The sequence below is a fragment of the Guillardia theta genome (genome assembly GCF_000315625.1).
Source record: "Guillardia theta CCMP2712 unplaced genomic scaffold GUITHscaffold_250, whole genome shotgun sequence".
NCBI lineage: Eukaryota > Cryptophyceae > Pyrenomonadales > Geminigeraceae > Guillardia > Guillardia theta.
In genome coordinates this window covers 9,814-22,061 of record NW_005434426.1, presented here as the reverse complement: position 1 = coordinate 22,061, position 12,248 = coordinate 9,814, and the positions used below count along the sequence as shown (strand labels likewise).

At 52.8% G+C, this 12,248-nt stretch overlaps 4 protein-coding genes across 4 annotated transcripts; 2 read left to right on the top strand and 2 right to left on the bottom strand.

Annotated features, from left to right (window-relative positions):
• Nucleotides 1-886: 886 nt before the first annotated feature.
• On the bottom strand, nucleotides 887-4,197 carry GUITHDRAFT_148859 (hypothetical protein; the record flags this gene model as incomplete). Its single annotated transcript, XM_005819009.1, has 17 exons — nucleotides 887-957; nucleotides 1,006-1,071; nucleotides 1,123-1,168; nucleotides 1,301-1,348; nucleotides 1,416-1,525; nucleotides 1,828-1,889; nucleotides 1,925-1,974; nucleotides 2,395-2,469; nucleotides 2,790-2,837; nucleotides 2,895-2,953; nucleotides 3,117-3,177; nucleotides 3,389-3,451; nucleotides 3,501-3,560; nucleotides 3,611-3,673; nucleotides 3,747-3,902; nucleotides 3,952-4,000; nucleotides 4,091-4,197. The coding sequence occupies 17 exons, from the start codon at nucleotides 4,195-4,197 to the stop codon at nucleotides 887-889; spliced, it is 1,194 nt and encodes a 397-aa protein (XP_005819066.1).
• Nucleotides 4,198-8,261: 4,064 nt separating this feature from the next.
• Nucleotides 8,262-8,830, top strand: GUITHDRAFT_121737 (hypothetical protein; the record flags this gene model as incomplete). Its single annotated transcript, XM_005819008.1, has 3 exons — nucleotides 8,262-8,318; nucleotides 8,604-8,734; nucleotides 8,797-8,830. 3 exons carry the CDS (start codon nucleotides 8,262-8,264, stop codon nucleotides 8,828-8,830), a joined length of 222 nt encoding a protein of 73 aa, XP_005819065.1.
• Nucleotides 8,831-9,034: 204 nt separating this feature from the next.
• On the bottom strand, nucleotides 9,035-9,995 carry GUITHDRAFT_166766 (hypothetical protein). The gene is made up of 6 exons (XM_005819007.1): nucleotides 9,953-9,995; nucleotides 9,522-9,828; nucleotides 9,435-9,473; nucleotides 9,348-9,386; nucleotides 9,269-9,296; nucleotides 9,035-9,224 (listed from the first exon to the last, which is right to left on the bottom strand). Exons 1-2 carry the CDS (start codon nucleotides 9,984-9,986, stop codon nucleotides 9,572-9,574), a joined length of 291 nt encoding a protein of 96 aa, XP_005819064.1. The 5' UTR covers nucleotides 9,987-9,995; the 3' UTR covers nucleotides 9,035-9,224; nucleotides 9,269-9,296; nucleotides 9,348-9,386; nucleotides 9,435-9,473; nucleotides 9,522-9,571.
• A 1,276-nt stretch (nucleotides 9,996-11,271) lies between these two features.
• Nucleotides 11,272-12,104, top strand: GUITHDRAFT_148856 (hypothetical protein; the record flags this gene model as incomplete). The annotated part of the gene is made up of 4 exons (XM_005819006.1): nucleotides 11,272-11,607; nucleotides 11,651-11,734; nucleotides 11,789-11,879; nucleotides 12,037-12,104. 4 exons carry the CDS (start codon nucleotides 11,272-11,274, stop codon nucleotides 12,102-12,104), a joined length of 579 nt encoding a protein of 192 aa, XP_005819063.1.
• Between the last annotated feature and the right edge of the window lie 144 nt (nucleotides 12,105-12,248).

The following is a 12,248-nucleotide window of genomic DNA, read 5'->3' as shown; positions in this document are numbered from 1 at the left end:
AGGATCGATAGGCCATGCTTTCACAGTTTGTATTCATACTGAAAATCAAAATCAAGTGAGCTTTTACCCTTTTGTTCTACATGAGATTTCACCTGACAATGTCTTCCGCCTAGATCGGACCGGAGTCCTTAAGTCCAGAAAGTGGGGCTTTGGGCCCCGCCTCTACTTCACGGAATAAGCGCGTCACTAATTAGATGACGAGGCATTTGGTACCCGCACTTGGTTGAATTTCCAGAATAATTGGAGAAGAGAGAGGAGGGAGGGAGAAGGTGTGTGTGTGAGAGACAGAGAGAGACAGAGAGAGACAGAGAGAGACAGAGAGAGACAGAGAGAGATACCGCCTCGGAGAAGAGGGTAGAGCAAAGAGGGAGGGAGGTAGACGAGAGGAGAGGATTGAGGGAGGGAGGGAGGGAGGAGAGAGGAGTTGGGAAAAGAGACAGATGGAAGGAGGGAGCGACAGAGACAGAGATAGATCGATGGATAGAGAGACAGAGACAGAAACAGAGAGACAGAGAGAGAGGGGGAGAGAGAGAGAGAGAGAGAAGGAGAGGGAGAGAGAGAGGGAGAGAGAGAGAGAGAGAGAGAGAGAGAGAGAAGGAGGAGAGAGAGAGAGAGAGAGAGAGAGAGAGAGAGAGAAGGAGAGGGAGAGGTGAGAAAGAGGTTGAAGACAACCATCCGGGAGGGGGGAGGAGGGAGAGAGGGAGGGTAGGAAGGCGGAGGTAGAGGGCTGCAGTGGGAAGGCAGACCTCTGACGAGACTTGGAGAGGGAAGCAGTGCTTGACTTCTGCAGGAGCAAGGTTGAGGACCAGCAGAGCTAGTAAGCTGACGTCACCGTTGCCCTTGTTGGGGATGCCTCCGAAGCCCATGGCGTCTACCTGGCAGGACATCAACCGTCGCCTCCTCCCTGCGCCGCTAGTGCCTTATTGACGTCATCATAGGCGAGGATGATGCTTGCGACTAGACACTTTCAGTCAGACCCGCAGGAGGGAGGACGGGGCAGGTGACCTGCTGACATGGCCTGGTAGTACTGGTTGTTGAGAGGCTCCCCGTTGTAGTGCAGAGACTGCTTGTCTGCGAGCACGTCAGCTGGCTCCTCGTCCTGCCCAGCTCGTCCCGAGCTACCGGTAGGGGTTCCGTTGGAGCCGGTGAAGTCCACGGCCACGGAGATCTGAGAGGAGGGATGACGACGAGGCGCAGGGGAGAAAGAAGAGGAGGGAGGAGGGGGGAGGGAAGAGCGGGAAGAGCTTGAAAGAAGGAGGGAGGAGGGAGGAGGGAGGAGGGAGCGGGACTCTCTCCTTACCCTCAGCTTGCAACCGTGGGAGATGTAGTCAAGAAAGGTCGGCGTCCTCTGTTGCCCTGTCAGGTTTCCTCCACCCTCCTTGTTCCTCTCCCTCCTCCTCCTCCTCCTCCTCCACCACCACCACCACCACCAACTTCTCGTCCTCCTCCTCTTCCTCGTCCTGATTCTCGTCCTCGCTCACCGTCAGAGGGTCGTAGATGATTTTGCACTCAACGCCAAGTTTGCCTAATTTTTGTGTGAGCTACCAAGAAGAAGAAGGGAAAACCAAGGGGGGAGAGAGGAGGAGGACGACGATAAGAGGGGCGGCGGCGGCAGAAGCAGCAGCAGTAGCAGGGGAGGGGGTTTCAAACAGCAACATCAGCAGCCATATGAGCAGCAGCAGCAGCAGCAGCACCAGCAGCACCACCACCACCATCATCATCATCATCATCATCAGCAGCAGCAGCAGCAGCAGCAGCAGCACCAGCAGCAGCAGCAGCACAAGCAGCAGCACAAGCAGCAGCAGAAGCAGCAGCAGCAGCAGCAACCTGGGTCGACTTCCTTCCCCGGCTTCCTCTCCTTGTAGTCGAGCAGCTGAGGAGGACGAACGCTTGAGCTCAGTGTCTGTCGCTCCCTCCACTCTACCTGGATGTCCCTGCCCGACAAGAGCTCGTTGGCAGTTGTGGTGACAAGACCTGAGAACAAGATAAGACCGCAGAGAGAAACGGAGAAACTGTCGGCAGGGAGGAATGAAGGAGAAGGGAGGAGCAGGAGTGAGAGCAGGACAAGGGGGTGGGGGAGGAGGAGGACAAGGAAGGGTAGGAGAAGGAAGAGGACGAGGAAGAAGACGAGGAGGAGGAGGACGAGGAGGAGGAGGAGGACGAGGAGGAGGACGAGGATCTTGCCTATCATGTCGTCCTTGCTTTTCCCGATGCCCATCACTGCCTCATCCTGTTTGGATCAACGTGACGATGGGAAGGAGGAGAGATCAGAGAAGCTAGATCGCAAGCAAGAGAGAAGAAGCAGAGCAAGCAGAGCAAGGTAGAGCAGCAGGGGGAGCAGGAGCGAGGAGGAGCAATAGATAGGGGTGGTTGAGCGGGAGGGAAGGAGCTGACCCTGTCCCAGCATTCGATAATAAACTGTCTGTCCATGTCCCCGTTGCAGAGCTCCATGAGCTCGATGGTAAAGGGCTGGAGGATCGACGAGACAAGGAGACGCGGCGGAGGGCGGAGGGAGCGGAGGGCGAGGAAGCAGAGGAGGTCAGTGGAGGACGAGGACAAGGAGAAGGAAGGGAAGGATGACGACAAGGAGGAGGGGGAAGAGGAGGAGGAAGAGGTAGTCGAGGAGAAGAAGCAAGAGGAGGACGAGGAAGAGTGGAAGGAGTGAAAAGGCGGAGGACGAGGAGGTCGAGGAGGTCGAGGAGGTCGAGGAGGTCGAGGAGGTCGAGGAGGTCGAGGAGGACGATATCGAGGATGTCGGGGACGAGGAGGACCCCCGACACGATCGGTACCTGCCACTCTGGGTTGAGATTGTTCTTGATCCACTCCGTCTTGTGGATCTGACGGTTGACAAGACCTCGTCAGATCACAGCTGGGCTCTTGCTCGGCCCCATCACCACTTCCTCGCTGATCGCAGTCTTCCTCTTGATGACGATGTAGGGGTCGCTCTTCCCTCCTGCTCGAGACTCAGTATCTCCCGCTCCCTCCCTCCCTCCCTCCCTCCGTCCCTCCGTCCCTCCCTCCGTCCGTCCGTCCGTCCGTCCGTCCGTCCGTCCGTCCGTCCCTCCCTCCGTCCCTCCCTCCGTCCCTCCCTCCCTCCCGCATGCCTTGCAGCAGACTGTCTTTGGCGGCAAGATTGATTCCTTTCATCTTGATCCATATCTTGTCCTTGGTCGGATCCTGTGCCAACAGAAGATGATCAGGACTTCCATGGTTTTACTCCACAATCATCAGCGGCCATGCCATCATCATCTCAATCATCATCATCTCCATCATCATCTCAATCATCATCATCTCCATCATCATCATCATCATCATCATCACCACCACCACAATCACCATCTTTGTCCCTACCTCCTTCCTCTCCTATCGCGTCAACAACGGGTCTTACCTTAATCTCTTCGGCCAGCACCGTGAGCTTCCCGCATCCCTCCGCTCCCCCGCTCGTTGCAACCTTTCGAAACGTCATGCATACCCCAAACGTGCCAAGTCCAGGATCAGACCAGCTGAGCGCTCAGAGTGCTTCTGCTGGATCCAACGATCTTCCCTAGCGTACAGTCGAGCTATGGCAGACGTCATGGCGGCCAACCCGACCGACCAGTCTCGGTCTTACCTTGGCAGCTGCCTCGCCCGTCCCATCGCTAGAGAGGAGGAGTTCGAACCGGATCAGCTGTTTCTTCTCGACTGGTCAAGTCAGTCAGATACAGCACGCAACTCAAGCTCAGCCTACAGAAGTAGTCCATAAGCACCTTCTTGCCGAACACAAAGCCTCCCTGCTTCCCGTCCCGCACCTCCACCACCTCCGTTGCATCTACCAGCTCATACGAACCGCTGACGGAGTTCATCTCAAGGACCCTGCATGAGTACCCTTGCCCTCTTGGAGGGTTCAGCGCAAGGTCGTCGGCCTTGCGAGCATGTCACAAGCAGCCTCGTCAGAGGAGACGCACGCCAGACCTTGATGATCAACTTGACCTTGCACTTGAGATCGTGCATAGCCGCTTCACTGCATTCCAGGTGAGACGATGGCACCGCAGAGATGAAGGAATCGTGAGTTTTCTACGCCCACATTTCTGTCTCCTATCCTCATACTCACCACCACACCCGCCCTCCTCCTCGTCCTCCTCCGCTTCCTCGTACTCGCTCCCTCCCTATCTTCCATTCTGACACAACTTGCACGCAACGTCCCACGTTCTCTTCCATGTTGTATCCTTCACCTCTCCCTCTCCTCCCCTTCCCTTCTATCTTCCTCCTGCCATCTTGCTTCCACCCCTACCTCCCTCCTGCTTCCCCTCTGTCTCCTCGTCTCCCCCCCGCCTTGCCTCTGCTCTCTCCATCTCCCTCCCCTCCCTCCCCCTCCACCCCCAGCTGGTCGCTCGTACTGCATCTCTGCCCGGTCCCTTGATCTCTTCTGTCATTCACACTTCACTAATTACACCTCTGAGGCGGACTTACATTATCTACTCTAAAACTCGTCCACCATGGCGGCCCGGGAGGGCCGTTGCAGCTTCGCTGGAGCAGCAGCAGCTTCCTGTGGATAGCCGACATGTTCGATGTAGAGATACATTCATTGGAGATACTAGATTACTGCGATTCTGCCGCTCAGCAGATCACTTTCTGGCGCACTCAGAGCGTCAGTGAGGTCATTTTGCAAGCCTGAATTGCTGGGTATCAGAGGCGAGGCCGAAGAGGCATTTTCTGTACATGGCAGACGATGAAGCTGCTCCTTTTAGATTGATTCAATGAAGTTGTGAATCCATCCTTCAGTCAGCGGAGGAAAATCATCTTCCCGCTCACCGATATGTCTGCAAAAATTGTTGGGTGCTTCGTTGTAGTTGAAGGACACAGCCTGTACACTCCCGTCAAATGAAGGCACGTCGACCTGGAAGGTGTCAACAGGATTGTCTGTGTTTGGATCCTGGACGCTTTCTCTGGTTGTTCCTAGACCCGTTGATACCATTTGTGATGAACCTTCATCTGTGAAGATACCAACCGATTGTGTAGTAGCTTCATATGTGGTAGATTCGGATGTCTCCGAGGATAAACCATCATCGGTCTGCAGCAAAGTATCTGAAGAAGCAGGACTTTCTGCACCTGATTGGCTGCTGAAATGCGATTGTTCGTCTGGTAGATTTGGGCGGCTTCGGGAATACGGCCAACGTGTGATTCCAACCCGTCTGCAAGCATTCTTCATTGCTGACAATGATATTCCCTGAGCAAAGAAGTCATTCAACCACAATTATGAAACACAATAGAAAGAATTTTCAAGGCTCACCAGGAGTTTTGCAGCCTCTGTCTGTCGAAGGTGAAACAGCGACACGATATCCGATAGTTGAAGGTGCATACCAATTCTTTTCGAAGCCTGTTGCTCTGTTTCTCTCGATCTTCCTTCACCAATCGCGTGCACCATTGTATGTACCAGGTTTCTAATCACTCTTTCTTGACTACTTATCGCTCTTTTCTTCGTCCGCTTCCTCCTCCGCTCTGTTTTCCTTCCGCTCTCTTCCTAGGAACCAATATTCCCGCCCTCTTTTGCGAACCCCTGGACCCCTCCCCTTCGTAATTTCCCCAGAATGTACCACCCCATATTTTACCTGCGATCTCCGCATGAAAAGAGGGGTCCTTGCATCCTTGCTAACGAAAAGCCTATCAAGAAATCACCCCCACCCCCTTTACTATATCGCGAGGTTTTTTTGCTTCACTGCGTCGAAACGTTGTAAACTCGCATCTCTTGGAAGACATGGTACTCCTTATCCTTCGGGACAAAACTGGATACGGTTTGTGGTCCATGTTTGATGAAAAACGGCTGCCAAATGAATCATGCAAAGTTGAAATTTAACATACTTTATTTGAAATATTTTCAGAGTTTCGTTTAAGACTCCTCGCAATAAAAAATCTTTTTAAATGCTATGACATCCCGGGTCACATGACTCCAAGGGTCGCAACTTCCTGAGATACGTCTCTCAGAACCTATGTCCTACCACCGTTGGTCGTAGATACGATACCACCAGGTGCTACTGACTCACGGCCAGCAGTGACAGTGACGGTCACCGGTACGGTCCGAGTCCGGGACCCGGGCCGAGTCGGAGTTCACTGGTTCCCGGTGCAGAGCCGTGGTACAAATTATAAGTCAATAATGGCATAACGACCCCTTCAGCCGCGGCATATCCGGGGGCTCGACCGTCAGATATTTGAAGTGATATCAGGCTCAATATAATGATTCTGATAGTACGGGCCTTGCTTTACTCAACTCCCGTTAAGTCAAAAATCAGGCCCGGTGCCACGGTGACCTTCGGAGCGGCCTCAGCGGCCCTGTTTACTACTCAACTCCTCGCCGTAGTGCTGATTTTTGAATTTTTAACTTAACTTTGAGTAAAGAGGCTCAACAAGTTTTTGACTTCTCGCCGTATGGCCAGCAAGTTGACGTGTCAGGGTCAAGCCTCCTCGACTCTCCTGATCTCCTCGACTCTCCTGATCTCCTCTACTCTCCTGATCTCCTCGACTCTCCTGATCTCCTCGACTCTCCTGATCTCCTCGACTCTCCTGATCTCCTCGACTCTCCTGATCTCCTCGACTCTCCTGATCTCCTCGACTCTCCTGATCTCCTCTACTCTCCTGATCTCCTCTACTCTCCTGATCTCCTCTACTCTCCTGATCTCCTCGACTCTCCTGATCTCCTCGACTCTCCTGATCTCCTCTACTCTCCTGATCTCCTCTACTCTCCTGATCTCCTCGACTCTCCTGATCTCCTCGACTCTCCTGATCTCCTCGACTCTCCTGATCTCCTCTACTCTCCTGATCTCCTCGACTCTCCTGATCTCCTCGACTCTCCTGATCTCCTCGACTCTCCTGATCTCCTCTACTCTCCTGATCTCCTCTACTCTCCTCGTACTGATTCTTAAGTCTTCCACGGCTTCCACTGCGGCCATTACACTCTAAACTTACGTGCTTTTTACTGATACCTTCACAACTGTCAGGAATGAGACGCATACCGGAACGCACTGCGGCACCCGAGATGATGGCAGCGAAAGACAGGGAGGCCTTGAACTGACGAAAGATCCTGGACCGGATGCGTTTACAGGTCGGATCACCAGAGACATCCTGCGAGCAGAACGCGCAACGCATCATCCTTGTTGCCAATCCTGCAAGAGTCCATCAGTGCTGGCAATGTGATGGGAAGAAAGACCTTTGGCGGGACGTGCTGAGCATATGCATTTACGATGCCCTCCGGATCTTTCCTCTGTGCTGCTGCTTGCAGTTTTGCTCCCGAGCAATCCCCTGCCCATTGCGGAAAGTTCAAAATCCCCCTCAGCGTGATGATCTTCAGGGCCAATGTTGGGAAACATTCTGCCCCGGCTGGTGACGCCCTTGCACGTGGACGCGGCATCTCAGTCCTGAATCTTTGATGAGGGTACTGAGGACAACAGCATTGCACTTCTCATGCGCATCAGTCCATAACGGGCTGCGGTGCCTGCAGGTTGCCATGTGTGTGGTCCCCCCAGGATGACGGAGAAGATGGTGACATTTCAACCCTGATCGCAGTGCAGCGGCGGGAGGTCAATCGGCAGTCCATGAAGAAACTTGTCAGCGGCAGTCACCGTCACCAAGCTGATAGGCTGCTGCTCAACGCCGGATCCCAAGGTTTGTACTTTGAGTGCCAGATCGTGCGCTGACTCCCGGGGGTAAACTGAGACAGAAGTTCATCAACCGGGTGGCCGGTTACTCGAACTGTGACTCACAGTGGAGTAGAGAAGCTGGAGTGGTCACGGTGCCAACAAAGATCGCTGGGGCTCAGAAAGGTAAGCCCGATTACTTCAGAACCGAGAAAACTCCATGAGGGATCATCGGAGCCGTAAGCTCCAGCTGGGCTGACAGTGGGATGGATGATATGATAGCGGTGTGACACTTCCAGACGACCCACTGAAATAAATCAGGCAAGGGGATCTGGCAGTCGTTGTCGCACTTGACGCCGGCCGATCGGACCGTCGTCGGACGGCGGATTCAGTCCCGAGCCTCCGGGCCGGGCCGGGCCGCTCCGAGCCTGAGGCCCTTCAATGTGATCGGACCCGGGCCTGCCGCACTCAGGCTCAGCGGGATCTGTGCCGGGCCGAGAACGCTCAGTGAAAGCTTGCGTGCAGGGGGTGTGGGAGGACCGAAACAATGGAAATATGGGGGTAGTTGGAGGGTTAAACAGGGGGGTACACTGAGGAGGGGTGGGTGGGACAGGGGTTATCAAATAGTTCTATTTCGGGGTTGGAGCACAGACCATGTTCAGCTACCTGCCATGCACGAAGGGGGAAGAGGCGACGAAGGCCGTCGGAGAGGTGAGGGAGAGGGCAGGAATCGTTTACGATATGTCAGAAAGATCACTTCTGTTGATTACGTGCCCTGCTGGATGAAATGATCTGTGGTATTCCCCTTGATTTGATAACAAATCAGCGCTGTGGTGAAGGGACAAAGATAGGGTTGTTTTGTTGGAATGGAGTGCTCTCTGTACATACTTGTTCTTTCATGTTGTAGAGCAATGTCTTGTGTAACAGAAACGAGTGGTCAAAGTTCGCTGTCAGCAATGTTGTCAGCATTCAAGTAAACTCACGAGCTTTCTCCAGATCTCCACCACCATGCTCTTTGGCGTGGGATTCAACAATGGAGTGAACTATGACCCGTTCAACCCGCTTGGCAAGCATGATGAGAACAAGGACAGAAAGGCTGCCAACAGGATCGCGGGCCTCGTCACCAAGTGAGTATAGAACTTGTCCTGAGTCCTCCTGTCCTGCGAGTGAGTGACCCGTGCTTTCGCAGGGTGAGGAACGAGGCCATGTTCAGACCCTGGTAAACAATGCATGTGTGTTGGCGGTGTACAGGCAGGTTGATTGTGGTCTGGACAAGAATGATAGGGGGGCTCACCGGCAACTCCGATAGACTTTTGAGTGGTACTCTGCAAGGTTTCGTACCGTGATGACTTTTCTCAATCTGCGACCCGAGAGGCCGACGTGTTGTAGCTTCTCTTGATCGCGTTGGGTTTTAGATTCGTCCAATTCAGATCATATTAAATATTCATTTCTTGTCAGGGCCCCTTGAGCTTCTCCTCTTTCTCAACCTCTGTTGTTTCCCATGGAGTTGTTTCTTAGCCTTGCGCTTCTTGCTGGATAGAACATGGGATAGGATGTGCCTTCGCTTTATCTTGCTCCTCTTCCGCAGCGTATCTTTACTCCGGAAAGCCGCGGCATCTTTCAAAGGTGTCAGACATCCCTTGAATCGAACTGAGCTGCACCTTGATTTCTTCTCCTGATCTCAGCAAGCTGGTTGCACCGCGTCATGCACATGGCAAGCAGTGGCACAAGATTACTGACCATGGGATCTACCACTGGGTGGATGGGTATCGGCAGCTCCTGGCAACTTGGGTTGACCAGCTGTGAGCAAGCAGGGGAATGAATCACCTTTTTGTGCGCAAGCTTGTTCCTCCTAAAGAGCTTTATCTGGCTGGGATTTCAGACCAGCAGCCTCCTGCAGACTCACAAACTCACAGCGTCGTAGAGCTCTGTGTTGCTCGGATCGTCAAACTGCAAACCCGTCACTATCGCTCCTGCATGGCTGGAAAGTCGACGGCCAACCCACTCGTGCTAGGGCTTACCAGCTTGTGAAACCTTTTCTGTATCTGCTCCCGAATATTCTCATCGTGGTAAGCGTCTGGGAGGTCGACCTCGTCATCTAGCGCATACATGGCTTCGTTGAATAGATGCATCCCTCCTCTGAGCCGCAAGGTGGATGGGAGGGTCTCTGTTACATCCACCATGCTGTAGGCGTGGAGGATGCACATGAAAATGAAGCACGCTGGGGTATAAGGAAGTCGATCAGTATGACACTTAGAGTCCGTCCTCTCCCATCCTCTCCCCTGCTCTCCTCTCACCTGTCCTCTCCTCCCTCCTCCCTCCTCTCCCCTCCCCTCATCGCTCACCCCGCTGGACGACAAGCGCCCCGACTGTCGCCATCGCCTTCACCACCTCATTTTCCCCACCCTGTCAAATGAAGTACCCTACCCCCACTTAGACCTTAAATGACCGCACAATATCCTACCACAAGAACCCACCCTACCCCTCGGTTGAAATCCGCCCCACGAGATGGTGAAAGGGCTGATGTGAAGGGGACAGGGCAAGAAGAAAACAAGGAAAGACAAAAACAGAACAAGACTACAAGGGGACAGGGCAAGAAGAAAACAAGGAAAGACAAAAACAGAACAAGACTACAAGACTACAAGACTACAAGACTACAAGACTACATGACTACAAGACTACATGACTACATGACTACAAGACTACAAGACTACAAGACTACAAGACTACAAGACTACAAGACTACAAGACTACAAGACTACATGACTACAAGACTACAAGACTACATGACTACAAGACCACAAGACTACAAGACTACAAGCGAACAACACAACAAAGTAACAACACAACACAATAAGACAGTCAAAGCATCAAGGACAACAACAGTGTGGAGCAGGACAAGAGAAAGAACAGGAATGTCGACCGCAACAATACCAACGGACTCATCAACTACAACCTTGAGAAACGTTGTGGCTTCCGGCAGAGCGGGGGGTAGAGCAAGACTGGACCAGACTGATAGAAGGAAAGGGTAGGAAGTGGGGAGTACAGAGATATCGAAGGAAAGAAGCGAGAAGAGGAGGAATGGAGTGGGGGGAGAGAATAGGGGTGAGATGGGGAGGAGGGAAGAAGAGGAGAATGGATGTTTCAAGGTAGTGCGGCGAAGATTGAGAAGTACGAGAGAGCCAGAGAACTGGAGAGGTGAGGGGGAAGGAGGAGAGAAGAGAATTAGGAGAGAATAGCAAAGAGGAGAATTAAAAGAGGAGAGAGTTAGAAGCTAAAAGCCCAGTGAAGTGAAGTGAAAGAAACATGTATGAGAAAACGAGAGGATGAAAGAGGACGATAGAAGGGTATCTAGATTTGAATTGAGTTGGATGCTTGGATGCAAATGAGGAAAGGAAAAGATAAAAATGGATGACCCATAGATGATAGTGATGATGATGATGATGATGATGATGATGGAGATGATGATGATGATGATGATGATGGAGATGATGATGATGATGATGATGATGGAGATGATGATGATGGAGATAATGATGCATCTGAGCTTATCATGTCCATCAGGCCGTCAGGTGTCAGAGCAGCATGCCATGCTGACATTCTCGGATCAAGATCGAGCTAGGGTTTCATTCGTCACTGCTTCCTCCATCTCATTCTAACCCCCATGGTCTCCTCTCCCAAGAGGATGCTGCTGCTCAAGGCATCTGCTTTCTTCCTCTTCCTCTCCTGGCTCTGCTCTGCCTCCTCGACCTCTACCCCGCAGCGTCTGTTGGTGGGAGTTGCCGAACTGCCTCCGAGGATCTCGAGCGCTCCTGGCCACCGCACGCTGTCCACGCTCAACTTGCGAGGAGGAAACTCCGACGACGACGATGATTCTGGGAAGTCGGACAAGCAGAGTGAGATTTTCGAGGAGGAGGAGGAGGGGGGGGAGGAGGGTGATGAAGAAAGCCTGATAACCATGCTGAAAAATTTCACGCTGGATATTCCCGCCGAGATTCTGGTGCTGGAGGATCTTGCCGTCCTGACCTGACGGGTTGTGTCAGGACACTCAGAGCAACAGCACGAGAGACTTGGTGTCTGACTTCGAGCAAAGGATCAACGATCTCGTGCCGCGCTGGCCGAAGAAGGTTGGAGTTGATAAGATGTGTCAGTTATGGTTGTGATGATGGAAATGATACCAGAGGCTCAATCGCACCCTCGGCCGCCTTGCCGATCTGTTCTCTGACCACTTGCCGACGGTTTACAACTATGCGCTCGCGCTATACGAGTATGGTAAGAACCTCTGTTCGTTCATCATCATCGTCATCATCTTCATCACCATCATCATCATCAACATCAACATCATCATCGATTCATCTATCCAACCTCTTTCTCACCATTCCTCGCTCTCCCCTTTTCTCTTTCCTTGCTGTAAACTGCATGCTGCCAGGAGACTACCAGCGAGCGGAAATCTATTTCACCAAGGCGCTGAATCTTCCTAGGAGAGAAGAATGGTGATGGAGGAGCAGGAGGAGCCGGACATGACGAGCTGATAGGAATGATTGTCTTGTCGCTGCTCTCTGCAACATGGGTGTCCTACAGCATGCCAAGCTCAGCAACTTCACGTATGCTGAGGTGCGATCGCTCTTCCTTCCCTCCCTT

Bases quoted from the DNA above. Each gene is read 5' to 3' on its own strand.
- GUITHDRAFT_166766 (XM_005819007.1), bottom strand. From the start codon at position 9,986: ATGGCGACAGTCGGGGCGCTTGTCGTCCAGCGGG. The intron at 9,829-9,952 runs GTGAGCGATGAG...CTTATACCCCAG, and splicing joins GGCGCTTGTCGTCCAGCGGG to CGTGCTTCATTTTCATGTGC.